This window comes from Leptonychotes weddellii, chromosome 3 (genome assembly GCF_054177405.1).
Source record: "Leptonychotes weddellii isolate Sample4059 chromosome 3, ASM5417740v2, whole genome shotgun sequence".
NCBI lineage: Eukaryota > Metazoa > Chordata > Mammalia > Carnivora > Phocidae > Leptonychotes > Leptonychotes weddellii.
This window is the reverse complement of record NC_138371.1, coordinates 32,812,291-32,824,747: the sequence shown is the minus strand read 5'-3', so window position 1 is coordinate 32,824,747 and position 12,457 is coordinate 32,812,291. Positions and strand designations below refer to the sequence as shown.

General features: G+C 40.1%; 1 protein-coding gene across 2 annotated transcripts in view; it reads right to left on the bottom strand.

Annotated features, from left to right (window-relative positions):
- Positions 1-12,457, bottom strand: part of SATB2 (SATB homeobox 2) — a 193,675-nt gene that overhangs the window by 33,164 nt on the left and 148,054 nt on the right. For both annotated transcript variants that reach the window (XM_081813908.1, XM_081813907.1), the window contains one exon: positions 5,944-6,141. In XM_081813908.1, coding sequence (XP_081670034.1) covers positions 5,944-6,141 — 198 coding nt within the window. The remainder of the gene's footprint in view (positions 1-5,943; positions 6,142-12,457) is intronic.

Genomic DNA, 12,457 nt, shown 5'->3' with positions numbered 1-12,457 from the left:
AAAAACCACCCTCCTATTTGGTTTTTCATAAGGTTTAAAGAAGATAAGACATATAAAAATCTCACATTTTGAGAGCCTCGTACCCAAAAAGGCTAACTGCTGCCAAGGAAGAAGACCAACAAGACCATCACCAACACCATCATCATCCTCATTGTTATTATTATTCCCAAATTTTACATAGGAAAAACAGAATCAGCCTCATATGTACTTATAATTTTTTTTTTTTTTTTAATCTTACACTGCTAGGCAGCTAATGGTATTTCTACTCCAGAGTGTCTCTACTTCAGCATTATTAACATTGTTGGCAGGTCATTTTTTTTAGGGGGCTGTCTTGTGCACTGCAGCCTATATGGTAGCATTCCTGGCCCTCACCCAGTAGATACCAGTAGCATCTCCAAGTTATAATAACTGAAAATGTCTCCAGACACTGCCAAATTTCCCATGAAGGGCAAAGTCACCCCTGGTTGAGAACCACTGGTTGACACCAATGACAAGGAATTGCTGGCTTCGAAAATGCTGAGAATTCCCCGGAGTGGGCAGCGATCCAGACGAGCAGAGGTACAATGCTGGTGTCAGCTGTCACCCACCAGGTCTCACATTCTTACTCAGTGTACGGCATGGAATTTTAAAACAAGTACTTGTCAGGAAACCACACAGCAGCAAGCTCAGAATTCCTGAACTTACAAAATAAGCCATGGAAACACTGTGGTGGAAATATAATAAAGCAATAAAACACAAACGACACAGACAGGAACAATTTGGCAAATGCTCCCCAATCAACCCCACTCAGTGACCTAGTCATAGCATGAGCAATGTCCTTTCTTCTCTCTGCATTAAAAGGGGAGTGTGTTCGGAGGAAAGACTGGACGCCAGACATGCCTGTGTTTTCATTCAGCAGGCGATTCTGGCTTCGAGCAAGGCTCAATGTCTCTGCTCCAGTCTTTCCAACTGTAAAATAGAGTTGGAAATAATGAATACCCTGAGTTAACTAGTTTTGATTTTAAGTTGAGGTTATCCATTCACTATAGGGCCTCAGGTCGTAATAACCACTAGGGGGGAAAATCACTATAACCATGAGAAATAATTTTGTCTCTGACCTTCTGGCATGAAAAAGTGGAATTTATTTCATCTTTTTCATGGAATGTTTTAGTTTCCCATGTCATCTCACCTATGTTGGCCTTCTTTGTGCTATCTATACAAGGACTAAAAACATTATGTACATCAGTATTTATTTTTTCATTATCAACCTCGGAAGGAAACTTTTTAGGCATTTTCCCCCCTAATCATCTCCCTTGCTTCATTAAATTTTAATACCAGAGACACTGAATATCTCTTCATGTACCGTGTCCCTTTGAAAGGCCACAAACCATTGTAAAGTGAGACGTTTATGCTCCCCAAGAATCCATTTTCACTCCCTAAGGCAATATTACCCCCACTGAGGGCCATGGTAAAGATGGATCTAGTTTATAATGTGTTCAGAGCCTGGAAAGTCACCTTCTACACAGCAGGGATTTTTTTTTTTTTTTAAGTAATCTCTACACCCACTGTGGGGCTCGAACTCATGACCCTGAGATCAAGAGTCACATGCTCCAGACTGAGCCAGCCAGGTGTCCCTACACAGCAGGGATTTCGATGAGAGTTTCTAAAGAGACTTAGAATACTGGAAAGAAAACTGGAGAGAGCAGGTAACTCAATATGACATCAAAGCCGGGCCTCACCTCGAGAGGTCTCGATTATTCCTAAGGAGGAAACACCTCACTCTTCCCGGACCACAGTGTCTTAGGGCTGATAGCACCTCTCAGTGGCCCCAAGCCTAAATTTGTCTCAACTATAACCTAGCTTCATCTCTGAAGGGACAGTCCATCAAACATGCATCTCTCAGTAAGCATGTATAAGATTCTGTTACGTATTAGAATTATAAAAATAAATGGCACATAATGGCGACCATGGAAGAAATCAGAACCATGGGCAAAGGCATCTTCGGGTGTAGAGCTGGAGTCACGGGGCCAGGCAGCCCTTGAGGGGAAGAACAACACGACAAGGTCTAAATGAATGAAATGGACAGGATGTGTGTGCACATCTACAGGGTGGGCAATGGGGATCTTGCAGCAGGATGGTAAATACTGAGTATCAGCTCCAGCCATGTGGACGAGGGGGTCAGATCTGATTTTCTGCATTGTTACACAAAATTGGGATTTGATGTCAGATCTCCTCATTTTGAAGGGTGGGCTTTAATTTTTAAAACCCTTTGTGGCTTGGGGCGCCTAGGTAGCTCAGTCGGTTAAGCGACTGCCTTTGGCTCAGGTCATGATCCCAGGACCCTGGGATCGAGTCCCGCATCGGGCTCCCCGCTCTGCGGGAAGCCTGCTTCTCCCTCTCCCATTCCCCCTGCTTGTGTTCCCTCTCTCTGTCAAATAAATAAATAAAATCTTAAAAAAAAAAAACCCTTTGTGGCTTAAAAAAAAGAAACACAACTGCAGGCAATGTAACACTATCAATATGTAAACTATTTGCAAACAAATGGCAGGAAAAATTTCCTCTCTTCCTTAAGGGAAGAGGCTCAGATTCTAAGGGACTTCTCACATCACAGAAAACACTGAATGGGGCAGGGGTGCTGTGATGCTCCTTCCTTTATCTAGTACATCAGTGGGGGCCTAATTCAACAGACTAATCTGGTGCATAGTTATGCACAACAGTTCATATCTTTACCATATAAGAAAAACTGAGGAATAGTATACCCTAACTACTTAAAGAAATTTAAATGGCACCCTTCCATAACCACAAATGGAGCGGACTTCTGCATGATTTACAATATGCTACATATAGCAGAAGCTCTTCATAATCACTGATTTCAACTCTACTTAACAACTTGATAACGGTGCATTTTCTGCCTAACTAGACAAAATGTAATAACACCAAACTAGTACTACCCTACATAAAATTCCTACAACATGTAAATAATTGCATCTTCCTAAAATTTTAGCCGATACAGGGCACAAATGAATCCTAACCCGGAGTCCAGTGACTTAACTTTCGCATGATTATAGACATTTTTTAGTAGTTTGGGATCTTTTATTAAAATACAGTCCTCCCTAAGTCACAGAGGCTGTGCCAACGGTAGTCTCCAATCTCAAGAGTTCTGCCAGCTAGTTCCATTTATTTTTCTTCCCTTTTCATATCATGACCATACTATAAAATTAACCCAAAGTTTTGTATTTTGCTGACAAACAAATGCAGCATTTCAAAGCAGTGTCACTGAGAAACCGGCACAATGTAAAAAAAAAAAAAAAAAAGTAACATATTGAAGAATTTCACAGTACTTATGGGATCAAGGTCAATGGCTAAGGCAAAGTCAATGTAGAGAAAATTACCTTATTTGTAAACTCTTTGGCTAAGATCTGAGTGATAGGAATAACCTTTTATAAAATAAGTGAATTCTCTTAGTGATATCAGAAGCTAATGTTAATAGCCACGAAGTGCTTAAAACTGAAAAAGGAAAATTACAGGCTGACTCTTTCTTAGCCATTAAATATTGTTAGCACACTCCACTTCTGACATACTAACATAAAAGATAATAAAACGCATAAATCAATTGGTGGTCTACTTCTATGATTTACTTTACTCAAACTGGTCAGTTAGAATATTATATATTGAATATCCTCTTAGCTACCTAAACATAGGAACCTCATAGAGACAAGAACTTCTGGACGAAGAATGGAGAAAGAAATGTATAGGAACCATCATCTAAATGAAGGGAAGTCCTTAATTATAATGGTTTTAGTATTTTATCTCAAACTTCTCTACATTTCCAACTTTGTCATCATCTTGTGATAAAAATTGGATGCTCTAAATGTCTACAATAAATCAGTTTTTCACTCCCATTCTATTTCCACTTCAGCTAGGCTGAACTAAAATGGACCGTGAATGAAAAGTCCATACAAAGTTGGTGGTTCCCTGAAGCTAGTTCTCGACCTGTGTTGCTTCAACACAGAAGTTTTGACTATTTCACATCAAAACAAGAAAAATAAGGGTGACAGCGAATTTTTCATATGCCTGAGTTTATATAGTTTGTAAGATCTTTTGTCTGAGGCTATCCTTTTCATTAACTTGTTGATATTAAAGAGTATTTTGTTTTATGAAATGATATGGATAATAAATTGGAGCTTCCCTTGAATTTTTCAAATCAATGTATTCTCCAAAAGAAAAGGTTGATACACCTGTATTAGCTCCCTCTTTAATTTCTACTAAATCTCAAAATCTGAAAAACACTGTTCTTAGCATGTTTGTCTAATTATCTGTAGGTGTTTGGATGAGGCCCCAGCCAGGAAAGGACAGGAGACGAAAGGGGGAAGGTGGGTCATGAAGGGTAAGCCCTGGGGCTCACGTCCAGGGAAGGGGTTGTCCCTACCACGAGTCCAGGCCCAGGACAGGGGGCTCCACCACTTAGCTGTATACTCTTATCACCCACCTGCTCTGAGTTCACTGTGACTATATTAAGAGACTGCTTCTAGCTGTATGAATTCATGAGTCTAATCATTTGGGCAATTCACTCTGTGACTTTGGAAACTGACCAATGACAGCATGAAATCACTGACTGAGATGTCAGTATTTGGATGATAAGTGATATAATGGACCCGTTGACTTCTGGCTTCTCCCCCAGGCATGTGGGATGAGATCGAGGTGAAAGGAGACGAGGAAACCTCAGGGTAGAACATTTTGCCAAGTCCTTCACCACCGTCTCCTTTGATATCTTGATCAAGAAATGCACCCCACCCTTCCTTCATTCTAATCTTCTTTCCATTCTTCATCCACATGCACACATGCACGCATTCCTGTTTCCTTCTTGCTACACAAAAGGAGGGTCAAACAGAAGCCCTGCAGGGTCCTCTTTGGTGCGAGTTGGGACTGCTGGTATTGGACAGTAGGACAAATCTCAAAACCTATCCAATAATTTATGGGCAAACTCTAAGGGGTCAAAATTTGGGGTATTAGCCTAGTTAATATTTCTTCCTGAAGATCACTGATTTTAGACTGCTGCAAGACTCAGGAGCTAAACTCAATTGTTTTTAGAAAGAAATATTATTTCTCTTGGGCGCCTGGGTGGCTCAGTTGGTTAAGCGACTGCCTTAGGCTCAGGTCATGATCCTGGAGTCCCAGGATCGAGTCCCGCATCGGGCTCCCTGCTCAGCAGGGAGTCTGCTTCTCCCTCTGACCCTCCTCCCTCTCATGCTCTATCTCATTCTCTCTCTCTCAAATAAATAAATAAAATCTTTAAAAAAAAAAAAGAAAGAAATATTATTTCTCTCAATGAGAGCAAATACTAACCAAATAAAACATGCAACGTAAATGAACACAGATTTCTAAAAGAGAGGAAACAAAAAACAGCAAAAACTCATCTTAAAATTCTAAGAATCTATCATAATTTCTCTCAAAGTCCAGTTGAGTTCAATGGTATTCTCCAGCTCATGTGAATATTTCTTTTCCTCAGCCTAGTCAAACTTTCCTTGAGAGACTTTTAGATTAATTTATTAGCTACTTCAGAGTTTTTTCTTTAGAAAATGGTGGAAACTATGAACTGTGTTTTCTGACTGGGAGGTTTAATTCTCCACAAGTGTTCTGGCTTCACAGTCCCACAAGTAAAACACACTCAGGAAAGAAGCTGCCTTTGGATTCGACTTCCCACTCATTTTTCTCCGTGTATGAGCATGTGCACGTGTGTGCACACACGCACATACACATACACACATACGCGGTACCCACTATGAGAACAGGGGCCTCTGTCCTTGGAGACATTCAATAGACTAATCTGGTGCATAGTTATGCACAACGGTTCATATCTTTACCATATAAGAAAAACCTTTCAATGGGAGGCTGTGTGGTGTCCCCCTTTGACCCTGACAGTTGCTGGCACCAAGCACCCTGCCCAGGTTAGGGGATGCTGACCTGCACTGGCTCAGGGGGAAGCTGGACCACATGCTGCATGCGCTCACTGTGGTGATGTCTCGACTCTTCCTCATAGATCACATCCCTCTCATGCTGGGGAAGGTTCAGGAAGCGACGGATGGTACAGAGGTTCTCCCAGAGGGTGCGGTTCTCTGGGCTGGGGTTCTCCTTCCAGCGGAGCAGTTCGCACAACCAGCCCTAGAGAGAGAGAGAAGGCCACCTGGGTTAATCTGTAGGGTGCAGAGCAGCAGAGGATGGCTGGACTGCAGTCCAGTGCCATCCCAGTGCAGCATATTTTTCCTGTCAAAATTGTTCCTACCCACCCAGGAAGATACTGCAACAGCTAACAACTTTGAAAAACCAACCAACGACCACAGAGGTGGTTACACCAATAGCCAAGAGTCTTCATGCTTGTTAATCACCTTATCACTTTTCCTATTGAATATATTCTCGATGAATTTACAGGTCCTTTGTAAAAGATACTCCAGCAAGGTGACAGTTATCTAATTCTCTGAAAAGAAAGTAATTCATGTTGCTCAGCTACAATTTTTTAAAAATTACCCAGTTGGATAGTTTCCATCCTAAGAGAAGAGTGAAAATGAACAAATATGTATTGCAACATAGTAAATTCTAAGGAACAAAACATGTCTGAGTGTAAACAGCACTGAACTCTCTAGAAAGGAAATAGTCTTAGAATTATCAGTAACTCCACAAAATAAAAACCACCACCTTAGCTAGAATGAAAAAGTTGTATATTTGCTCCATCTCTGAATGCCTTGGGCTCTAGGCCCTCTTAACCATCCCCTTCCCGCCACAGCCACACCTGCAGGAAGGTAGGCAGTTGGCCAGGTCACACCTGCAAATGTGTCTCCCAATTCTGGCATCCGGATGTTCTCACCCTTGAAACTGCACGAGAAAGAAAATGTAATGCAAATAATGATGGATTATATGAAAATAATACAGAGGATGCTGTCAACATCGCTCACTGACTCATGTCAAAATATTTTACCCAGTAGCTTTCTAACCCATCACTTCCAAGCTACATCACTAATTTTAAAAACAAGAACTGTCCCACATCACGCCTCTTGCAAAAGAGTAAGAATTTTTCTAAAAAGGTGCAGAAATAAACACAAATAACTTTGAAAAAATTAAATCCCAAATCTCAACAAATTTTATATCATAACTTGTAAGCCAATGAAAGTTCCTGACATGCATCATAAAAACCCCATATAATATCATAAGCCGTTGTTTGTCTAACTCTCCACTGTGTCTTCTGCCTTTACCCAAAAAAAAGGCAAGATTTGATTATCTCCGCTGCATCAGCCAAGACAGCAACACCAGCTGTTCTCATTGTGCAGCCTCTTCCTCGCGGCCTCCATGTTAATAACCTGATCATTCCATTTTCTCCTTCAACTGCCGGCTGCAGCACCGCGAAGAGACAAAAACCCAGGCCCATCTGCAGCAGCTGTAGGCACTGAACTGTGAAGCCACTGGGGATTTATAAACTAATCTGTAACACAACACTGCCTTGTTTTTACAAGTGAGAGGCCACATTTGCGCAGACCTGATCTTTTCTTGCAATAAACTGGGAGCTGGGGAGAGTTAGAGGGTTAGGAAGAATGAAAACAAGATATCGAATAATTTGCTTGGAAATGTTTTTCCAAGTATTTTCATAGACTTTTTTTTTTCAAGTCAATTGAGAGGTAAATGCTGATTTTCAAGGTACAACATATATGAAAATTGAAGACAATTTAGCCCTATCAGAAATAAATTATATTAAAAAAAAATCTCCTAGTCCCAACGTGTTTCCTCAAGAGTTTCTTTGTACAAAGGAAAGAATTCTTGAAATGGAAAATAAACCATCTGTGGAAAAATAAGCTCCTCTTTCTCTGTCTTTACACAGATCTGAATAAGTCTCCAACTGAATTCTTTCAAATGTTTCAAACAGGTATGTTTAACATCTCCCAGGGGAAGCTAAAGCATAGAGACCAATCATTTAACAGAAAATAAAAACAAAAACCTACATCTGTTAAAAGACGAAGTTCTGAGATACCCAGACCTTCAGGAGGACAGCACCTGCTGTTCCGCTTGAGGAGTGAACTGCATTGTGGGAAGCTGCAGCTTGAAAGGGGACAGGTGACAGCTGAGTGGTATCTCCACTTACGAGATGCGGAATGTCTCGCACAACATTCATGGCCGCATTTGATTTATATGCGCTGTTATAATCTGCACTCATTACAATCACTTAGGACAAACTACAGGCCTCGTTATGGACTGTGTGCTGTCTGCCATCAGTCTTCAAGAAGTGTGGTGCTCAATTTGCCCACTGACATGCAAGGTCCTGACCTTGAAGCTATTAGGGAGCAGATTAGACACAAGTGTGATCATGTGTGCAGACATAAGCAAACCAAATTAATTTCTGGCACAGGGAGGTAGCCAACAAGACCCTGTTCTTCAGGCACCAGAGAACTTCCTCAAATCCCTGATGGTGCTGAGCTAATAGCATGTTTAAGGGAACCCGGTTTTGAAGATAAAGCACATTCATGGTATTTAGAGGGTTATTAATCTAGTTTCCCCACAAAGTGTTTGCTTGGCTGATCAGATTAAGGGATGGAGCCTTCAACAGTGCACCCCCACCACAGCAGGCCCCAAGAAATCTGTGATACTTCACAGCCTTGGACATATTGCACCATGTGTACCCAGCTGCTTCAATAATTAGCTTATGAATGTATCAGCTGGTTCTGTGATTTTTATAAATAATAACTAACCTACAGAGCAGAAAGATTGTCAAGAGCCTTTCAGTAGCACAAAATTACAAGGTGCTCTTAACTCTAACTTGCTCTTCCACTAAAGGCCGATATTCCCTACGAGTGGCACTCCTGTGATGCCATTTCTAAACATTTATTTTGCATCAGAAATGGAGATGTATGTTTGTCCGTTTTCTTCATGGCGGCCATAATTTACATTCCTTTTGCTCTGATTCACGGCTCGTTTCACGTATCTGAATGCTTACCTTCCGGAAATCTATTCTTCCACCCCACTTCCCGCCTCACCCTCCATCTTTTTGTTCACATGATCCTTCCACCAGCCCATGTGGGATGCTTATCTCTGTTTTCTCAATGGGGTCTCTTATTAGCTTGTTTGGTGGCTAATGAAGGTGTGAGAAAGTGCCATGCTGCTGCATGAACACACACGTATGTAACTGTGAGCGAACCCACCACAGAAGAGATAAAGAGTCCCCACACTGGGATTTTTTTCATTTATATAATTTTTGCATGCCGTCCAAGAAAGTTTTGCAGTATCAGGGAAAAAAAAAGTGTAAATGTCAAATAAAACAGTGACAGATGACAGTATTCTCTATTGAATAGCACTGTTTCTGTCGTGCATGTTCAATGGGAACTCATGAATTATTAATAAACAAATCTCCTTTTTCTGTTAAAAATCTCAAGTAGGTTTTTTGTTGTTGTTCCCTGTGTGTTACGTGGAGAATTCCAGGAGAATTATTTTCGTTTCAGAAATGCTGATACAGAAGTTTATCTGATTTCCAGCCTTGGTCAGCTCTGTGAGCAGGCACCATGAACTGTGGGGTGCATACCTCTCTCTGATTTCTCTTTTAGGCTGGCTATAAGTTTCGACCAAAGGTTAGCTGAATATTCATATAGTCAGTTTAGCCCTTCTAGTATGGTAAAACTGAGGCTAAGTGAATTACAGCTAGGAAGCTCAGAGTATTCAAGTTGGAGCCCTGACATTAAGTGATTGGGTTACCTTTGGGCAAGTGGCTACCCTCTTTCTTACAGCTTCTGGGATATAACTATAAAAGGAGGAGTTTACAAAAGATGGTCTCTAACTTCCCTTTCCAACTCTACATTCCATGATCTGTTATCTTGTTATCTGTCAGAAATAGCAGATAATAATTAGCCATCAGGGTTAAAGTACAAAGAAGAAACTACCTTGACCAAGTGATTAAGGGCAACATCACCAGTGATAACATATGCACATCATGAAGCCTGTGGTATGAGGCACTGCAAAGAACACAACCCAGTATCTGCAGTAGTCTTGCCAAAAATGCACGTCAGTTGAATCATGACAAACCCAAATTGAGAGATGTTCAGCAAAATAACATCAGTATTCTTCAAATTGTCATTAAAAAGAAAAGAAGAAGAAGAAAAGAAAAAAGGAAGAAAAAGGAAAGACCTAAGAATGGTCACAGACTACAGAAAACTAAAGAGAAATAGTAACTAAATGCAGTGCAGTCTCTGGATGGGATCCTGGCAAAGAAAATGCTCATTAGTGGAAAAACTGAAATTAGAATAAACTTTTTAGTTTAGTTAAGAGCATTAAAACAATGTTAATTTCCTGGTTTTGATAACTGCACTATGGTGATGTAGGGTGCTAACATTAGAGGAAGTTAGTTGAGGGATATATGGAAACTGTACAATTTTGCAACATTTCTGTGAGTCTGAAATTTGTTAAAAATAAAAAATGTTAAAAAGTACAAAGAACACCTAAACTTACATAGCAAAATATACATGGAGTCTAAGTGTAATGATGCCAAGGAATTTAGGATTAAAACTCTTTTGCCTTCAAAAATCTGAACCCAGAGAAGGAATATAAATTTAAAGTTGCATCCTTGCAATCGATGGTTAAAAGAGTCCTTAAGCATTCAGTGCGTAAGTAAATAATATCTATAAACATCTCATTTTAGCCATCTAATCAGCCTCCTAAACAAATATGTTTCCTTCAGTCAAAAAAATAACTCTGACCACCCTTTCCAACTATGCAGGTGAGGCGACACTCACACAATCCATGTGTTCTTGAAAAGTTGCATGTCAATCTAAATTTACAAAACAAATCATGTTGCAAATGTATTAGGACTATTTATGATTTGAAGAAATGTGCCATTATTTCTTTTTAAAAGGTCAATGATAATCCCATAGTTGATCTTTTAGTGAGTTGATAGTTTTATTAAAGATTTACCTAAATGAGATACCCCTTCTTTCCCAATTCAAAAGCATTACAAAAGGCAACAATAAGAACCACAATTTGCTCTTGTTTTTCTTTCATGGTCTTGTCTGCCATCGGTTCCTCTATTGACTTTGTGCTCCAGCCATTGTGAATTACTCACAGACTCTGACTATGGCTGGTCCATTGTGAATTACTCACAGACTCTGACTATGGCTGGTATCTCCATCTCCAGACATGAAATGTGGGGTATATACCTACCCATCTGTAATTTCTCTTTAGTTTTACCCAAAGTTTGGTTGAATATTCATATGGTCAGTTTAACTGTTTTAGTATGGGAGAACCGAAGCCAAGTGAATTAAAAGTATTTGAGCACAACTAATATTGCTCATGTTACTCCCTTGGCTGGAAGATCTCATACTCAACCTTCTATCCCCCTGTGAGAAGCTATATTCCAAAGCTCAGCTGACATGGCCTCACCTGACCTGTAAGAACTGTTTGCTCACTCCGGTATGACTTCAAAGCATTTCGCTTATATTCTTCTACAGTTTGATGATGATTATTATTCCAAGTGGGCATGTGTGCATCCCCATCAGAACGGTCAGTTTCTTGATGAGGGTGGAGGGGAAGGCTTGGTTTCTTACTCATTTTAGCATTTTCACAGCATTGTGGTTCCTTTCACATCAAAGATGCTTAATACACACTCATTAGATTGAACTGAAATTATCTGAGTGCATAGAAATTAGCCTACTGGAATGTTATAGTTGGAGAGGGGCCCTGCTTCTAAGAAGGAACCCTGTCAATGTTCTGAGGTTTGTTTTCCCATCTCTAATACATGAATATGATAAAAGAAAACGGGGTGATCCAATTTACATTATATATTCATGCATTGTATGTAATATATAAACGCAAACAGTGACAGGTCTCTCAGAACATTAATTAGTCTGTAATCTTGTATTGAGCACCCATCTACTACATGCCATGCAATGTGCTGGTATGTTACGTATGTCATTTGTCTTGATTATTTTTACGACAAGGTTAGTTGAGATCATCAGCAAGGAAGTATTCTGACTATGAAACTCAGGAAGAATACCATCATAGAGAATGACATATAAAGTGGATCTAATGACATATAAAGTGGATCTTAAAGGTAAAGGTGGATTTCACCAGATGGGGAAGGGAAGTGATCAGAAGCACATTCCAAGCAGAGATAACATTATCAACAAATGCAGAGATTTAGAAAATTATCACATCCCAGAAATGTAAAGCAACTTTGTGGGGCTAACGCAGTCTAGAAACAGAGGTGGTGTCAGATTTTAAAGAATAATATGCAAAGAAATTTCATCTTAATCCTACGGGCCATGGGAGCTATAGAAGGCTTCTAAATGACACGACAAAGAATTAACTTTCTTTTTTCTTTGTTCTGCTTTCCCTTCCTTTCTCCCTCATTCCTTCCTAACAAGAAGTCCTTAGGGAAAAGACTATGATAAAGTCAAGAACACCACTTATCCTAGCCTGATTTTTTTTTTCCTTCACAGCAAAATCAGGACCC